General features: G+C 42.9%; 1 protein-coding gene across 1 annotated transcript in view; it reads left to right on the plus strand.

Moving 5' to 3' along the window:
* The window catches only part of GLG1 (golgi glycoprotein 1), an 80,659-nt gene extending 62,342 nt beyond the window's left edge, over positions 1-18,317 (plus strand). Inside the window, exons 12-26 of the mRNA XM_017824400.1 lie at positions 766-903; positions 1,741-1,827; positions 2,728-2,790; positions 3,452-3,565; positions 3,967-4,055; positions 4,924-5,041; positions 6,045-6,137; positions 6,677-6,814; positions 8,145-8,268; positions 8,616-8,758; positions 8,998-9,099; positions 9,750-9,857; positions 10,473-10,593; positions 12,450-12,556; positions 13,031-18,317. Coding sequence (XP_017679889.1) covers positions 766-903; positions 1,741-1,827; positions 2,728-2,790; positions 3,452-3,565; positions 3,967-4,055; positions 4,924-5,041; positions 6,045-6,137; positions 6,677-6,814; positions 8,145-8,268; positions 8,616-8,758; positions 8,998-9,099; positions 9,750-9,857; positions 10,473-10,593; positions 12,450-12,556; positions 13,031-13,198 — 1,713 coding nt within the window. The 3' untranslated portion in view covers positions 13,199-18,317. The remainder of the gene's footprint in view (positions 1-765; positions 904-1,740; positions 1,828-2,727; positions 2,791-3,451; positions 3,566-3,966; positions 4,056-4,923; positions 5,042-6,044; positions 6,138-6,676; positions 6,815-8,144; positions 8,269-8,615; positions 8,759-8,997; positions 9,100-9,749; positions 9,858-10,472; positions 10,594-12,449; positions 12,557-13,030) is intronic.
* Positions 18,318-18,725: the final 408 nt, after the last annotated feature.

Consider the following 18,725-nt stretch of genomic DNA (forward strand, 5'->3'; position numbering starts at 1 on the left):
AGCCACCCTGCAAATAATCTATCAGAGAGAGAAAAGGTTTTTAAATGTGTTTTTCTAGTGGAAAGTAGGCTAAGGGAGCAGCTGTCATTTTGAAATTTAGTGTTGGAAAGCAAACTCTTGGGAGGTTAGGCCTGTACTTCTTTCCAGTGCTGTTGACAAAATGCTACATAACTTCAGTGGTTTGGATTTTTAAACGTTTGAAGTTTTAAGCTTCAACTGGTGCATTTTAGGTCTGATAAGCACCACACCAGTATCCCTTGGTTTTCTACAGTTTGTTTCTTCCTGTCTTGCAAGTGCTGACTCTGATGTGCTGCACTGGGGATTGCTGAGCAGAAATTACAGCTGGAAATTATTGCCTCATTCTGGGCTTCCCATTTGGTATTGAGGGCATGAGCTATTCTGATTCCTTCTCCAGAAGCAGTCTGTGGCTTAGAGAGAAGGGGGTGGTGCAGCAGACAGCCTAGGGACCTGCTCTGACATCTCATTTCAAAAATCAAAGTACAGGTTTAAGAATATAAAATGAATTTTAGTGAAATGAGAGGACCCTCTATCTAAACTAAATGACAGAGCTCTAAACTCTTTTGGAGCCCAAATCGCTTTTGGGGGCCCTGGCAGACTTGTGCTGAGCAGTGCAGGACTCCTGGGCTTTCTGGGACTGCTGATGGCATTTGTGGTCACTCTCAGAACTTTACCTGACAGCATCTTCTTTGCACTGTGTGGATTTAGAGACCCCCTGTGCTTAAACAGTCCCTGTCCTCCTTGCAGCTATCACGGGAGTGCAGAGCAGAGGTCCAGAGGATCCTCCACCAGCGAGCCATGGATGTGAAGCTGGACCCAGTTCTCCAGGACAAGTGCATGATTGACCTGGGGAAGTGGTGCAGTGAAAAAACAGAGACAGGGCAGGTACTGTACACAAGATCACCACTGCTTTGGTTGGGAAGCTGGAGGGTGGGACAGGGCAAAAAGAGCTTAAAGGGACATCTTTTACGTGCTGCCTCTTTATAGCAGAGAATACATTAAAAATTAGTGCAGTATGAAACATAATCTACGCCAAACTGAGAGGTGGAGATGATACAAAGAAGCTTTGCACATACTGCATGGCTTCATTCAGTAGGTTTAAATGTGTAGTGGAATGAGAAGGGGGAAGGGGGTAGTTAGCAAGAAGGACTTTAATGAAGCAACCCCACCTCCCTCAATCTCTTATGTGTAATATTCTATTACAAGCTTGACATTTCCCACATAAACTTTATCCCATTTCCATTTGGCAAATACTGACATGCTTCCTGTGTTTATACAGAACTGAACTAACATCTGCAGCTACTTAACAAAAGTTTCAACAAATACTTTGATGTTAAATTGCTGTGCCCCAGGAGGGCTGTAGGGAAGGAGCTGTTGGGCAGCAGATGCCGTGGATCACACACCACTGTCCTTTTGAAGTGCCCATCATAGGTTGTAGTTTGGGTAACTAACCTCTCCTTAAGGTTATGCAAAGGGAAAATTAAATGTGATATTCCAGAAGTGAAAGCACATCAGGCAGCCTTTGAGAGCAAGTGGTAATGTCTTACACCAACATTCTCAATCACTACTACATGTGTGTGGGGGAGTGCTAGTAGAGAGTGGGATTAAATGAGATTTAGGGCTTTACCAAGAGGAGGGCAGTTTCACATGTGTAACAATGTTTTAAACCCAAAATTTCAGCTTGGGTTCTTGGATCACACACTAAAATGTCTGTTTCTGTAGGAGCTGGAATGCCTTCAGGACCATCTTGATGACTTGGTGTCTGATTGCAGGGACATAGTGGGAAACCTCACTGAGCTGGAGTCTGAGGTGAGTGGTTTTCAGCCTGGGGTAAAGGGAATAGTTGAGCATGTCTAGTTAAGCATATCATTTTGATGATGGTGAAAAAACTTGAGGTTAGAGGAGCTGCAGAAATGCAGCTCTGGGATCAAAGAACATACTTTTTATCCCATACAATGGAAGTTTTCATGGGGGGTTCTTGAGGAAGAGAAATGAGCAACAGTTCAGGATTTTAGGTTGGTGAGGGCATTTCTCCTGCTTAAAAGATCACTTACGGTACTGAAGCTAACATTTCTTACACAGGTAACCCAGGTACCTTTAATACAAGTCAAGATACATGTTGGGACTTAGATTTCAGTCTTGCTTGCAAGTAGTTTTGAGTACCATATTGCAACTTCCCTCCCTATCCCAAATTTTTGCAAGAAATCACCACCAGGTAGATCAGTACAGATTTTCAATGAGGTTGGCAGCTTAAACTATTTTATGAAGTTGCATATTTGACTGTCATGCCCCAGCCTGTTTGGCATATTGCTTAAAATTTACATTGTGCCCTAGAGAAAGCTTCCTTCCAGTGGGTAGAAACTTTTATTTGCTCGTAACTGTCATAAATCTTCAACTTCTACCTGGGTGTAAGGTCATTTCTAGTGCTGTAGCACCCAGTTTGGAGGAGACTGGCTGAATTATCCAAGAAAGGAGTTTCTGTGGAGACCAGGCTCTTCCCTTAAGGTGGAAGGCTTGTCTTGCATTTGCCATGTTGTTGGCAAGACTGAACCATGGAATTTGCAGAACTGAAGGGTGAAGCTGTCTGGATTGCAGTTTTCAAAACCCTGTAGTCTGGGTTGAGTTTGAGTTTTTATCACAAGGTTTTTTTCACAGCCTTTTTTTCTTGTCTATTCACTGTGAAAACGAAATATTACATGTTTTCTGCAGGACATCCAAATTGAAGCCTTGCTGATGAGAGCATGTGAGCCCATTATCCAGACATTCTGTCATGTGAGTTCTCTGTAACAGTGTATGTTTGAGGGAAAAGCACTTTGTGGGAAAGATCAGAGGGTTTTAGTATTAGTTCTTGCTACACTTCAAAAGTAAAATCAGAGGTAATCAGTTTCAAAAGTCTTTACTTTAAAAGTCACTCTAAAATAAAAATTCTTAGTTCCACCTAATCCTTCTGCTCTTGTCAGAGCCCTAGCATAAAAGCTAGAGTTTGAAGATGAAAACTGCCTTGTAATTGCAAAAATCACTCTTTACAGTGAGTTCAATTTTTCCTTCTCCTTTACCTGCAGCCAGTGTGTGTAGCCACTCCACTCTGTGCAGCTGCTCAGCACTGCTGAAATAACTTCACTGATCTAGGATTGAGTAGTTAAATAGCAGTGAAGGCACCTGATTATAATATGTCATGTAAGCATTGAGTCTCTAGTATGTTCTGCTGAGTCTGAAGTGTGCATGTTCCTGAGATGGTTCTTTTCTGAATTCTATGAATGTAGTTGTGTGCTAGAGTTGTGTGGTGCAGCTCCAGGGTGCTCAGTAAGTAGTAAGCTCACCATAGAGGGTGGGACTGTAAGTTCTGTGTTTCCTGGTCACAGTTGTCTAAAGGAGCATAAGAACCATGACTTGTAGGAGTAGCTCATTTTTAAGCCTTCCATCTCTTTTTCAGGAGGTTGCAGATAACCAGATTGATTCTGGGGATCTGATGGAGTGTCTAATACAGAACAAACACCAGAAGGAAATGAATGAAAAATGTGCAATTGGAGTTACTCACTTCCAGCTGGTAAGCAATGCTTTCCTCTGTCAGTGGAAGCCTGTTCTGTTCTTTCAGGGTGTTGATTTATGAAACCCCTCCTTCTTTGAGATTGATTTCCCACTGTATTTAAAGAGCTCCTGTGAATTCAGACAGTTGTACTTGCGTGTCTGATCATAAATGGTCACTTCTGGAGATGATTGATTTAACTTCACGTTCTCCTTCCTCCCTGGCACATGGTAGAAAGGGTCCCAACTTCTTCAGCAGTGCAGCATCCCCCCTTGCTCCCACATTAACAAGTTGTGAACAAAAGCATTTGCTGATTGTATGATTCAGCAAGCGTTCTTTTGGGCAATACTTTTTGTTTCAGTTTGGGTTTTTTTAAACTCCAGGTGACCAAAGTTGTTTTTCTCCCCACTTCTCTCTTGCAGGTTCAAATGAAAGATTTTAGGTTCTCATACAAGTTTAAAATGGCTTGCAAGGAGGATGTGCTGAAACTTTGCCCCAACATCAAAAAAAAGTATGTATGCTGACCAAACAGCAATCTGATTGTATAAATATGTAATTAAGTTACAGTTATTTCATGAGAGGACAGAAAACACTGGACTTCCTTTAAAGGCTGATTGTTTTGTATGTGTTCCCTTAGTGACTGTGTTCTGCAGATGCTTAAGGCAGAGGCATTGCCTGCTTCTTCAAAATTTCCTACTGGATACAAGCCTGTCCTCTTTATTGTTCTTGCTGTGAAAATAGCTAATTATTACAATTAGTGGATTGCATGTCCCAGAATGTTTTTATATTCTTGCTAGATTCTGCCTCCTTATAAGAGGCAGACTGCTGTTGTTCCAGCTGCTGATCTGGGAAGGGAAAATATCCCACTTGTTTTAGCTGGTTTATTCATTCAGTATAAGGGGTTTTTTTAATGGCCTACTGCAATGATGTAAGGCTGAATTACACACAAGGTCAGTCCTGTGGATAGCAAGACTATTTGCATTTTATGATATCAATGCCCTTCCTATAGTGTAAAAGGATTGCTTGCAATGCTATGTAGGTATTCACCTTCATCTGTTTCTGAGCTTAAGCAAAGCTTTTCTAAAGTGCTGACGTGACTTAAGAGCCAAGGTCTTGTTGGGCAGAGGTGAGGTGAGATTTTGAATATATTCCTGTCTTTGGATGTAGACTCCAATCAGATAGCATCAGATTTAGGGTTTAATTGTGGTCCAGTTGCTCTGCATAGAGCTGTACCCCAGCTAGAAGTAAGCACAGATGCATGAGGACTTCATATCATGTTTGGATTATTGAAGTCGGTTTCTCTGGTGTGGTGATCTAATACCAACCTTGGCTGGCTCAGTGAAGGGTGGATGAGTAAAAAGCTGTTTTCTCTTCTGCAGGGTGGATGTGGTGATCTGTCTGAGCACAACTGTGCGCAATGACACTCTGCAGGATGCCAAGGAGCACAGGGTCTCTCTGAAGTGCCGCAAACAGCTGCGCGTTGAGGAGCTAGAGATGGTAAACATGCCTGAAACTCTTGTTCTCCCTGCTCTTCTAGTCAAGTTCTTCAGTTAAAGCTTCCTGGTTTGTCCACTTTGGGGTGGGGGGGAAGCTCATTTGTAAGAGGTATCTAATTTATTTTTTCCACTCTTCTTACAACACGAGGCTCAATTGCCCTTCACGGTGAAAGTAATGATTGTCTACTTTAATGCCTTAAATATAGTCTCACGAAGGCCAAGGCAAGCTAAATGGTCATTGGAATTTCAGCTCGAAGTGATTATGTTTAGTGTTAGATAGCAACGTGCTACACATGCTGATGTTCTGAAAGTCCTCTAGGAGAGAACAAAAGCTTCATTTTACAGGCTGAGGAAACAAGCACAGATGAAGCAACTCAACTCCAGCTGCTTCAAGTTGCTCAGTGGATAAATAGGAGTAGTGTTTGTTCTGGTAGGCAAAGCTGCCTCTCAGCTTCCTGCTGCAGTGCTTGCAACAATAAACTCTTAAGGTCTTTGTCCAGTAGGTACTGTTTGAGTGTTAAAGCTTCACCTTAAGTAGGTCCATGTCAGAAGAGACATCACTCTTACCTTTGTATGGAAGAATTCAAATGCTGGGCATCACCAAAATCAGGAAACTTCAGTCACAGCCTCCGGATCACCTACTGTGATTTCACCAGGTGGCTGTTAATATGTCCTTTGGCTTTCACATGGAAAGACTTCAGTTGTCTTGGATGTTTGGAATGATGCCCTTTTAGGAGAAGCAGTGGAAACAACTTACCAGCTCTAAAATTTGATTTAAATCTTTTCTTCAGCCTAAAAAGCTAACTGATCACTGCAGGGAATTGTAAAGTTGGTTTCCCACTAACATCGCTTCTTGCACCCAAGACCCTTAAAATTCAAAGAAACTGAATGCCCGTTGTGAGAGTTTCTTGCTTTTTGTGAGTAGAGGCCTCTAGTTAAGAGATTAACAAAGTAAAGTAGCCTTGAGTCCTACTTAAAAGTTCATATTGTAATTTGTCCTGCAGACTGAGGATATCAGACTTGAACCAGAGCTGTACGAGGCTTGTAAAAGTGACATCAAGAATTACTGCCAAAACGTGCCCTATGGCAATGCTCAGGTAATGAACTTCATTAATAACTTACAATTTAATTTGTACTTTCATTTCAGAAAACTTTTGAGGAGCACTTTTGCCCCTGTAAGTGCAGCTTGAGATTTTCATTTTGATGTCACTGAAATATTTTGGTAGTGCTTTGGAACGTTAATTTCTTTTTTGCCACTGGTGCACAAGCATTAATAGTGGGTGAATGCAAGGCTGTGAGCACTTCATTCTTCAGCTAATGCTAATTTTAAGCTGTTAGCAGCTGGTTACTGCAAGTGTTGCTGAAAGATTTCTTAGGCATAATGTCTGCAAGATGAGATTTGTGGTTTTGGAGTAAGTCCAGGAGACCCTCTTCATCTCATTAAATCTTTGTGAGAAAAGATGAGCTTAAGACAAGTCCTGGAAATGAGCACTGGTAATGACTTTGATAAAATCTAGGCATTGGGAACTTAACTGCCCAAATCAGGTGAAGGAAGGTCGTTAGGGGAACACACAGCTGTGTGTGACAGAACTGTGTCCCCAGGATGTCCCTTACTGCTGCAATACTGTGTTGGCAGATTATTGAATGCCTGAAAGAAATCAAGAAGCAGTTGAGCACAAGGTGCCACCAGAAGGTGTTTAAGCTGCAGGAGACGGAGATGATGGATCCAGAACTGGACTACACACTCATGAGAGTCTGCAAGCAGATGATCAAGGTAATGTTAGTGCTTATTTAAGAGGGTAAGGTTGGGATATAAAAGCTCTATTGGCTTTGAGCTTCCCATAAAGACTTGTTACAAGACTGCTGTGTTGTTTCAGAAGTATGATTGCTTTTTTTGCAGAGTAATCTGTTTCTTAACTCTGAATCAGGCTGAGGTTTCTTCAGGGCTCTTCTCTTTCAACTTCCTGATCAAAGCCTGTGCACTAATAAATTTGTCTACCCAACCACCAGCAGAATTGAGGAGGCAATCAGTGCTGAGGCTTCTAGTGCAGTTTTCATTCAGTCAGTTTGGATTTAGATTGGCTTTATGCAAAGGTGAAGAAATTATGATTACAGAGAATTGTAAAATCTTCAGTTCGCTGCTGACTTGGTGCACACAGACTTTCATCAAAGCAATAAAACAGGCAAAATTATGCAAAATTTAAAATTAGAAACGATAGCTGAAAGTGGTACCATGTGGAAAGCAGCAGTGAATGCTCATATAAGACACTCTTTCACAGTAGGAAAAAATTGCAACCCCTGGAACATTAGTATGTGTGGTCTTTGTGCAGTGCCCTTATTCCATATTTTGGCTGAAGAAGCACATCTTCAGAATTTTTTGCTCTCCAGTGCAGACTCATGCTTTTATACAAAGACCTGTGCTCTCACCAAAGTAGTGAGGATTAGAAAACACAACAGCCTTATCTTACACCCACAGAATTAGTTTCTAACAAAACAAATTAGTATCTTGGTATGAATTTTGGGTAAGCTGGTTCACTTTTGACTATCTGACTTGGGGCAGGAATGGGCACATTAGTACCAGTGAGCTCCTCTCTGCTTTGTCCTTCTATGTGGTCTTAGTTTGTGCTGAGCATTAATAATGAAGTCTTTACCTGTTACTTTGTCCAGGCAGAATTTATACAAAGCAGTAGTATGTGTATAGACTTAAAGATTGCTTTTTTAGTTTCTAAAATAAAGGGGAGCAAAAGTACTTGCATATGAGGCCTAATTTGGTGGGTATTTTTTTCCAAGTGTGCTGTATCTCAAGAATAGGAAATAAATAAAGGCAGTTTGCTTTTGATACAGCCAACACGAGGTGGTGCCTAGAAGCCAGTCAGGACTGTACAGCTCAGTGCTCAGTCTGTAAGCACAGGCATTAATGCCCACAGTCAATTCAGGGAGTAGCACTGTTCTTTGTAATAGGTGTTGGGGATAGGGACTGTATGCACCTCTGCATTGGCCACGTGCTTATTCTCTTCCATGAGTTGGAAGCTGCTTGTTGGGTTTGGGTTTTGCTTTCTCAAGTGCTTAGTGATGAAACTTGTTTTTTGGGTTTTTTTCGGTAGCGGTTTTGTCCAGAGGCAGACTCAAAAAATATGCTACAGTGTTTGAAACAAAACAAGAACAGTGAAGTGATGGATCCTAAATGCAAGCAGATGATCACCAAGCGCCAGATCACACAGAACACAGGTATCTTCTTCTGAAAGAAACTTCACTTGCTTGCCTGAGCTGTTCAGTGATTTGCGTGGCTGGAAGAATATCCGTTTTGTTTTATTCTTCATGTTTTTCAGTGCACACTCTGATCTCAGTCAGGTTCTTGAGGGTCAGCATGTGTTTTTGAATCCTCTTTGTTCCTGAAGCTCTTACCTCACAAGTTGAAATTCTGTTGTGAAGAAATACTGTTTTCCCCCAAAATTAAGTTCCTTGGTGGTACAATGTCATCTAGGAAATTTCTGTGCAATCTCTTTGGGAGTGTCGTGTTCTGCAGTCTGAAGAGATGTGTGCTCTAATGAAGTTCTGTCACCTTTCCCACTTAGATTACCGCTTAAATCCCGTGCTCAGGAAGGCGTGCAAAGCAGACATACCAAAATTCTGCCAAAATATCCTGAACAGGGCCAAGGATGATACAGAGTTGGAAGGGCAAGTCATCTCATGCCTGAAGTTGAAATATGCAGACCAGGTGAGTAGAGCTGGTGCATGCAAATGAGAAACTGTGCCAGGATCGTGCTGAGCAACAGTCACTGAACAACAGATCAAACTTGGGCTTGTGGTGTGTTCAGTGTTTGTGACAGGCTGTACGTAAATGAGGTTTTTATGTTCCTGTACAAGTATTAGAGAATACTGAGGTTAAAATACAAGGTGATTGATTTATGAAAATGAAGGTCACTGAGTGAGTTAATGACTTTCTCCTCTTCCCAGCGTCTCTCTCCTGACTGCGAGGACCAAATTCGAGTCATAATCCAGGAATCAGCCCTTGATTATCGGCTGGATCCCCAGCTTCAGATGCACTGTTCTGATGAGGTAGGAGAAGTAGCTCCAGAGCTACTTTTTCAGGATGAAAACTCCCTTCATGTAACAGATTTTTGTTTCTTAAAACAAGAAGCTTCCCAGTAATTAAATTTAAAAAAAAATCCCTTTGAGCTGCCTCTAGCTGGTCAGATTCTCTGCTCGTGACTTTTGCCCAGTGTGCAAGAATTGCAGTTTCCTGTGCAGTGCTAATATGAAGTTAATTTTTTTATCTGGGATCTCATCAGTACTTGTGACTATGGAAAAATACTGTTTTCCTGTTGTCAAAAAAAATGTCTGTTAGTTCTCTGGTCTTGTCAACCTTAACTGGAATACATTCAGGTTTTTGAGTTTTCACTTTTGATAACAGAGTTGGTCATGCTTCAAGTGTTACTTATTTCATACTTTCACATTCTTTCCATGCTGTTTTCCTCTCTGCCCTCCTCCTCAGTACAGCAATATTGACTTCTTGCTGCTGGGTTTAAAGGGTATGCATATTGCATGAGCTAGGCTGCATTTGGCTCTGGGGATTTGGGGGGGAAGGAGTCTCATCATGTATTCTCTACCTGTGCCCTGTGATGAACTAATGTATTGAGATATAAATGTGCTAAAAGGCAGAATGATTGTTGTGAACTACTTATGTTAAAACACCTTTTTCAAAATAGATTTCCAGCTTGTGTGCAGAAGAAGCAGCAGCTCAGGAGCAGACGGGGCAGGTGGAAGAATGTCTGAAAGTGAATCTCCTGAAAATAAAAACTGAAATGTGCAAGAAGGTAAAGGAAATAAATTGGATGTGCTCTAAAAGGCATCCCATCCCTGCAGAAGTCTGTGATTTTTCCAGATCACAGCCTAGGTCATGTTGTAGCTGTTATGAGGCCAGAGCTCTGAAGTTTCTCTACACATCTCGGTTCTGGCCTGCAGTGATTCAATTCAGTTTCAATTTACCAGTCAAAATCGTGTCGACAGTGCCTCCTCTGCAATTCCAGGCTTGAATCCTTCCTTGACTGTGGTTGCCAAAGTTTCTTGTTACTCATCTGTTTCCTGGTGCTGTCTCCATTGCAGGCTGCCTGGGTGCTGGGCATGGCCTGGGCACAGCTCTGTGAATCATCCACGGCTGATTTCAGTTCTAACTGAAGGAATCCTGGCATATTGTCTTCATATTTTAGATTAATATGAGTATTTTAATGAACAGAAATACTGTAAATGTTACAGACCAGGACACTTAAATTAAGCCTAAACTATCATTCCTGGCCCCATCCATGGACAGTGGTGGATTTTCTCATCATCTTGGATTTTAAAAGTTGGTACAGCTTTCATAAATATTGAGCAGCATGAGTTTTGTTCTCTCTCCTTTTTCTGAGGTGTACTTGTAATTTCCTCCTCCCCAGGAAGTGCTCAACATGCTGAAGGAAAGCAAAGCAGATATATTTGTTGACCCAGTGCTCCACACAGCCTGTGCCCTCGACATCAAACACCACTGTGCTGCCATTCCACCGGGGAGAGGACGCCGTAAGTGCTTGTGCTGTACCTGTGTAACCTCTCAGTCCTGAAATACTTAACCTGCATTTTCTTGCCAGTGTAGTCTTAAGAACAGGATATTTCCACCAATCATTTGTGGGCAACAGGATGGAACAGCAGCAGAGGTGGTAGATGGATGGGTATCAAGAAGTCCTTCCTTGTGTCCAAGGCAGGACCTATTTATTCCTCAGTCCTGATATAAAATACCTTTGCAGCCTTATCTGCAGACTTAATGAGTATATTTCTGTGCCATCATTCATATGATTGCTGACAATAGTGTGTGATACCAGATCCATAAACCTTCTATAAAATCCCTCCTCAGTTAAATCCCATTGAAAGTGAGCTCTTAATACACATGGACTCATTTATCAGTGAGGTTTATCTCCCACCTTGTATCAGCTTCACACAAGATACAGCTCCCAACCTTACTTATGACAATGTTCTATCAGACTGTATCAAAAGCTTTCCTAGAACTAAGCTGCTTTTCATAGAGCAGCAAGTTGGTTTGGTTTCACAAGAGTCATTCTTACCTAATCCTCTTGATCCTTCTTTCTTTATTTCAGTCTTTGTCCATGGTTGGCTTCTTTGTTTCAGTATTTAAAATTAAACTGAAGTACTTTGATTTAATTTTTTTCTTCTCTGCTTAAACATACCAGTTTTTTCTTTTCCAACATTGCAGAGGGTAGGTAATCATGACTTGATTTTCTAAGTTCACATAGCAGCTAAAGGCTTTGAGACTTCATCAGCTGTTTCAGGTCCTCTGAGTTCAGCAAGTTCAGACTACTTGAAATACAGTAAAAATAAGTATTTCCTAACACTTTCTTTCCTGTTTGAGTCAAACTTTTGCACTCTGTTACTGCTTTTATGTTAGCTACCATATGGCTGTTTAAGGAAAGCTAGTGGGGAAAATAGTTCTGAACTTTCCCATCTTTCTGAGTTTTATCTGGCATTAAAAATAGCAGCCAAGTATTTTCCTGATCATTATCTTTTGTGCTGGTTACTGAATGCCTTTTTGAAATTCTGGATATCCTTTGTTTATTCCTGCTTTGTCATAATTCTTTTGATGTGTGTTCTGATGTGTTTGCACTGAAGGTCTGCAGGAATCTGTAGCTTAGAGAGGGCTCTGCCTGCGAGTGCTTGAACTGACAATTGTGTGTTAAAAGTCTGGAGTTAGCTTAAAGTTTGCTGCCTGTTTGCTATGAACTAAATAACTCTTCGCTGCAAAGCAGAAAGCATCCAATTAGGGATTAGTCAAGTATGGTAGCATGAGTACAGAATTTGATGTCAGTGTCTCATATGAGCATATAAGAGCTCATGAGTTGGCCAGGCTGCTCCATAGGCACCAGAACACTGTGATCACACTTCCTTTTCACAGGACTGTGTGAAAACTCAGGAAGTTAAACAGTTCAGAATATTTTGTTGATCAAAAGAAGCTCCTAACAAGCCTAAGGAGATAAGACTGTGTTTTTTCCCGAGCTGAATTTGATCTTAGCTCTGTCTAAAGGGTAGTGGCATGGAATTCAGAGTGTACAGCTCATTGAAGGTGCAAATTTAGCAGACTTCCTGAAATTTCATGTAAATCACATGAATTATATATTGGATATGTGCTGTAATTTCTTTCTGGAAGTCAAAATTCCTTGCACCTCCAAATGCAATATTGCTCATGAATCTTGGTGACATTGCCAGCCTCAGGAGTGCAGGGGTTTGTTTATATTCTGCCCTGCTGGCTGGTCTGTTTGGAAAGCCGTGTAACCACCAGCCTTCAGGAGAATGGAAGTGCCCCTTTCCACAGCACGTGGTTGAAGCTGCTGTTTCTATTTTGTAACACCATCTTCTGCACATTACAGAAATGTCATGCTTAATGGAAGCTCTGGAAGACAAGCGTGTGAGGTTGCAGCCTGAATGCAAGAAACGCCTTAATGATCGTATTGAAATGTGGAGCTATGCTGCAAAGGTGAATATGTATAAGATTTCTTTTTTTTTATGCATTAGATCTCTCAGTTGCAAGCTATTTATGAAAAACTTCAACTGTAATGAAATTCTTGTTTCTGAATGAAGTTCAGTATTTTGACTTTGGTCTAGAAGAACTGAAGACAGGTCTTCTTTTCTGAACTTAGATCTTACTCTCTCTGTGTCTGGGATGCATCCCCAACAATGCAGAATTAAGCTGTCTTTTGTGCATGTAGGGCTTAGTCTCCTGTAGAGAAGGTTTGGGGCTATGAAATAAGGGTGGCAGAACTTCCTGTTATAAAGGTGCCTCCTGAGCAGCAATTCCTTCAGATTGCAGGACCTGCTTGTTTCTGGTTCAGGCCAAGTCTGATGATGACAGGAGGCAAGAGCAGTACCAGAGACTAAAGCTGATAAATGCCACGGCTGAGGGCTGCATGGAAAGCACAGCTTGGCTCATTTATTCCCTTTTCACCTCCAGGTTGCCCCAGCAGAAGGCTTTTCTGACCTTGCCATGCAAGTTATGACCTCTCCATCCAAGAATTACATACTGTCTGTGATCACGGTTGGCATCTGTGTACTCTTCCTCATCGGCCTGATGTGTGGACGCATCACCAAGCGGGTGACAAGAGAGCTCAAGGACAGGTAGAGCCTGGATTTCCTGCTGAAGAAATGCCTGCCCAGTGCCCAGTTTTGTACAGCCCTCCTCTGTATAGTCTACCCACCCCCTCTTGTGAGAGGAGAATTAAAAAAAAAAAAAAAAAAAATTAGAACAGCAGCAGGTGTTGGCTCAGTTTTCCCATCCTGGATCTCATCCACAGCATCTTCATCCTATGAAAGTTTGTGTGCAACATTGGCAGCCCAGCCAGCAGCTTTTGTTACCCCTTTGTTAGCAGACTCTCGTTTACCTGCCTGTAGACAAGTCTCTGTTGTACTGTTGGAACTGCCTTCACTCTCCAAATCAGACTGATATGACCTGCAGCTCAAGCAGTTTTTAAGTAAATTTTTAAAGACAGACATATATCTGCATACCGACTATATGATTTAGGTAATGGTTCATATTGAAATCTAGTCATCCTCTGTGGCTGGGTGAAATTGAGGCAGGAAATTAAAGGGTAAATTGCATCTTACACCACAGTTGGCCTTGTTTTGGACATCTTGCTCGTCTGTGTAAAGCATCTTCAGAGCATAGTCTTGGACAACCTAAGGACACCAGTCACTGGTGTCATCTCCTAGTGAATATCCTGCTTTTGTGACTGTGGATTTTTTTTGGCTGAAAAGATGTCCTCCCTTTCTTCCTCTGCCGCTCGCAAGATAGAATAAAATACTGACCAGGATCGAATACTCATGTGAGCTGTACAACTGTTTCAGTAGATTAAAGACACGGTGTAGACACGAGGCGCGTAGACCGTCAGTAGTGAACGGTGCCACTGTCAGTGGGCAGGAAGTGCCCTGATCAGTTACTCGGTCAACTTTTTTATTATGCAGTAAAATTCTAACCCTCCTTTTATTTTACCTCGCTGCTGCCAAGCTGTTCCCCTTCCAAATTAACTGTCTGTAGAGGGTGTTGACACACTGGCAGTGCCGTGCTCTGTCAGCGATGCAGAAAATGACTGAACGCTCAACGTGCTCTATCTGTGTAACAATTACTTGTGGATTATCACAGTGGTTTGTAACCACAATTTGGGTCTCAATGGTTTGAATGGCATAGTCTGAACCGCGCTGAAGAGTCGTTTTCGTTCCACAACTGCAATTGACAGTGATAGCAACTGGTGTTTCCTGGGATGTAGGACACAGGTGCCAGTCCAGAAGCAGGAGTGGATGGCAGGATGATAGTGTTGTGTGAAAGGCAGAAATGTCTGGATCTTTAAGGGAAGTAGCTTTCACATAGTTACCATCAACATGAGAGCCCAAAGAAGGTGTTTTAGAAAAGCTGCAACAGTAGCTGTGGCCTCTTCTTACGGTCATCTTTGTTCCTCAAGTAAAAGGAGGTGTGGAGGTCACAAGACACATGCTTTGACTGAAACATGGAATGTGTTGCTGAAATCTAGAAGAGGCTGCACAAGAGTCCATGTGTACAGTAGGATATATTTTATTCACCTTTTAGATGTGCTCACCTGTGTGTGCTGCAGTAAAAACTTTATTTTCCCACTTAGCACGCTGCTAGGTAAGACCTGACATTTCCAGTTCTCCTCATCGTTCCCTAGAAGAACAGTGGAGGTGGTTTTGGGACACTTTAAAGTGTGGACCAGCTGATTCTTTTGATACTGAATGTACAGAATAGCATATACAAAATACTGTGAGCATTTGCTGCAACTGAAGCTTTTTGCAAATGTACCTTCATCCCATTCTGAGGATGGGCAGCAAACTGTTAGTGGTATGGTTTTAGACTTACTATGCTAGTGAGTCTTTCACAGACACTCCTGGTTTTCTAGCAAAGTACTATGAACACAAGGAAGCAGCAGCAAAAGTCTGAGTGACGAAGATTCGGTGGGGAGTTAGGACATGTGGTTGGGTAGAACAGAACTTAAGCCTGAACTCCTTCTCTTGCCCCTCTTCCCTGGTACTAACAGAGCTTGACAGGCCCTCTGTCAGCGTGAAGTGGAGCAGAAGAGGAACAGTTAATCGGGTCTCTTGAGGTAGCACAGGTGTGTAAAACCACAAATGTTAGTTTGGCAATTAGAAGTGTTGTTTCACTTGACTGAGCACTGAAATGACTGCTATTGAGATGGGTGTGTTCACAGAGCTCCCGGCAAGGGAAGTGGGATCTAGGTGCAGCCTTGCTTGCTGGCACAAGTCCTGCTTCTACATAATGTCTATCGGGGCATAATTAAATTGCCATTGGAGGGCTTTTTTTAAACTGTTGTGACTTTTTGAGAAGGCATTTTGTAACCTGATTAGCTTGAGAAGCCTAATTAGATGGTTTATTGTCTAGAAATAGCATCTTCCATTAAAGTCCAAAAGACATTGCAGTGAAAATTGTAGGTTTGTAGCCATAGTTCTGAATGTAAACCCTGTTCAGCTCTGAAGGTGACTTTCTTTACTTTCAGATATAAGGCTTTCTTGGTTTTTTTGCTTTTTAATGTGGAGAAGGTTAAAGTGAGGGTGCCTGGAGCACTGCATTAGGCGTCTGTGCTCTGTGGTGGTGTTTCTACCTGTGTCTGTGGTTGGTGGTGTTTCTGCCTGTGTCAGCAGGCTAACCTGGGAGTTTGGCTTCAGTGTGAGTGTGCTGGGAGGTGTTAGAGATTTGTGGCTGGAGGCCCTTGAAAACAAAGATAGGATACTAAATAAACCCTTTGTCACTGTAAAGACACAGACCCACCTTTTAAAAGGTGGGCACTGTCAAAAGGTCCTGACCATTTTATCATTTGAACATGTTATCTTTTCATGTTTTAGAAAGGGGTCTCTTACTACTGCTAATGACCAAATTTGCTTTTTTCTTGACTAAAAATCTACCAGTCCCAGTCTTGAAACATTCTTGTCCTTTTCATGCATACCTAAAAATCCAGAGGTTTTGCAAGCACAGAAACCCACAGGAGTGCTCTTCCAAAAATAACCTGGTTGTGCTGTTGCCAACACATCATCTTGCCTGCAGGTAACCATTTTCCACTGCAGGGAAAGAAAGAATCAAAGAAGCACAGAAGGATGGGGTTGGAAGGGACTTAAAGCTCATTTCATTCCAACCCACTGCCACAGACAGGGACACCTTCCACACTAGACCAGGTTACCCAGAGCCACATCCAGCCCACAACCTCTCTGGGCAATCTGTGCCTCACCACCCTTACAGGAAGGTGTGAGAAATGGTTGTAAGAAACACTGCTGTTGCCTTGAACTTGAGAAAGTCTTTGTAAATTCTCTGGTGTAACAGAGAATGTTAGAAATAGCCACAGTCAGCCAAAAGAAGCTTGTTAGGGTGGGAAAACCTGGGGTGCTCCTTCCTCTTCATGACCCTCGCTTCTCGCTGGAGGAGTCTGCCTTCCGCTGAATGCAGTTTAGGAAATGGTTGGTTGTTAGGGTTTTTTTCTTCTCATCATCATGAAACCTTCTCTTGGAGAGCTTATTCTAGACTTGGTGATGCTGTTGCTCAGGGTGTGGATGGAAGGAAGGGCTGGATGACTGGGATCTAGCAAGGCATGCACCTCTCCATTTGCTCCTAGTGCTGCAAGGGTTAACAAACTACGTTTCCTAAATGACGGCAAATGCACGTCAGGAACTGTGCGTGATATTCTCCTCATTACTTCACTCCTGCTAGCCTCTTACTGTTTACTCTTGTTCATAGTAATAAGGTTATTTATTGTTTACCTAGCCCTTAACTAATCAGGTCCTTTGGTGAGTTTCAACTTGGGATTCTCCTGCCTCACTTTTGTCACCAGGCTGCTGGAGTAACTCACCTGGATAGGAACAAAACTCGTGGTACTTGAAGTACTGTCCAGCAGGTTGGGATGAGTATCTGTATGTCTGTGTCGCTGTAAAGGGCTGGAAAGGCCCTAGTGAAGGTCAAATAATTCTGTAGCAAAATGTTAGCATTTCCTCCAGAATCTGATGCTTAAATCCAGGGGATATGATCAGTCTTGCTCTGAAAGAATCCACAGTAAGCTCACTGTATGAAAAATAATGGAGAGGTGAATGTCTCAAATACAGAAACTAACTGCAGGTAGGTACAGAGGGAAGAAATGCGACAAGCCAGAGGGATCACTCGAATCCCATGATGTTGTAGAGGAATTGTGTTCAATTTGGATGGCAACTTCTGTTAAAACACAAGCTTTTTATTTAGTCAAAGAAGATTGTAGGGTTGTTTATTTTTACTTTATCAGTCTTGTTCGGGGAAAAAAAAAAAAGAAGGTAGTTTTGAGGTGTATGTGAGTGTACAAGTATGGTATGAAACCAGAACATTTCATCTAGCACTTCTGTCCCTATTTGAAGTACAGCTGTATTGTGGGCTTGTGTAAGAGCACGTAGTTAATTCTGGGGTTCCTCCAGGCAGTTCCCAGGTGCTCATGTTTGCACAGTCTCCCCGTTTGGGAGCCAAACATGCCATTTTGCTTCCACAGATCAGTTAGAGGGGACCCAAATCACACGTGACAGAATTCAGCTGGCACCACTGTTTGTGCTGTGCTGGTGGAATTCCACATCCACTCCATTCAGTTCCTGAACGCTGCCTGTATGGGACAGGGAAGAGTAACATCACTGCTCTTCACTGGTCAGAGGCAGATTTTCTCCTTCCACAACACCCAAATTTGATTCTATAGCTGACTGGGTGAATTGCTGAAAATCTCACACCACTGTCCCCTCTGTTGACTGAGTTAGAGGTGTTGGCATAGCTCTCTCGCCTTGGGAAATACTGATCTAGGAGAAAAGGGAAAGGTGTGACTGCGGCCCGTGGACACTGGTGCCGAGTGGAGGATCGGGAGCTGTACCGTGTGTGTTGGACTGGGCACGTGCCGGTGTTGGGGGTGAGGGGCACCCCGACACCCTCAGTGTACAAAGCAGACCCAGCGGATTCCTATTGTACAGCAGACGCTGTTTCAACTTAGTCTCCTTTTTTTTTATTATTATTATTATTTTTAAATGTGACATTAACGAGACTTTTTTTTTTTTTTTTTTGTAAATGGTTTCCCCTTTTCTGTGTATAAATCCTGGCTGCTCCTCGTTTTGGTCGTTCCTTTTTTGGTTTTGTTTTGTTTGGTTTGTTTTTTTTTTTACATGTCCATGCTGTGTAATTTTGAGATGTTACTGAGATTCTGAACATAATAATGTGCATTTTTTTTTGTTTGTTTGTTTGTTTTCTGTACAGACGAAATGGGAGAATTTAATAAAAAGAGTCTGCAGGTTTGTACTTGTGGTGGTTTATTTCTGAGGGGACCGCGGGGAGGGGCGGGGCCGGGCGAGGCCACGCCCTCGAATGGGCGGGGGGCGGGTGACGCACGCGCAGGGGCGGCTGTCGCGCGGCGGCCGCGGCCGTAAAGCGCGGAAGGTCAGCCCGGCCTCCCCCTGCCCCAGGTGAGGCGGCGCGGCCCCGCCGACCCCCGGCCCCGCCGACCCCCGGCCCGGCCCCGCTCCCCTGCCCCCTCCGCCACCTCCCCGGACCCTCCTCCTTCCCCTCCCGGCCGCCCCGCAGCGCGGGGTCGGGGGCGAGCAGGCCGAGGTGACGGCTCCCCGCCCCGCGGCTCCCTGAC

This window comes from Lepidothrix coronata, unplaced genomic scaffold (assembly GCF_001604755.1).
Source record: "Lepidothrix coronata isolate B3197 unplaced genomic scaffold, Lepidothrix_coronata-1.0 Scaffold110, whole genome shotgun sequence".
Taxonomy (NCBI): domain Eukaryota; kingdom Metazoa; phylum Chordata; class Aves; order Passeriformes; family Pipridae; genus Lepidothrix; species Lepidothrix coronata.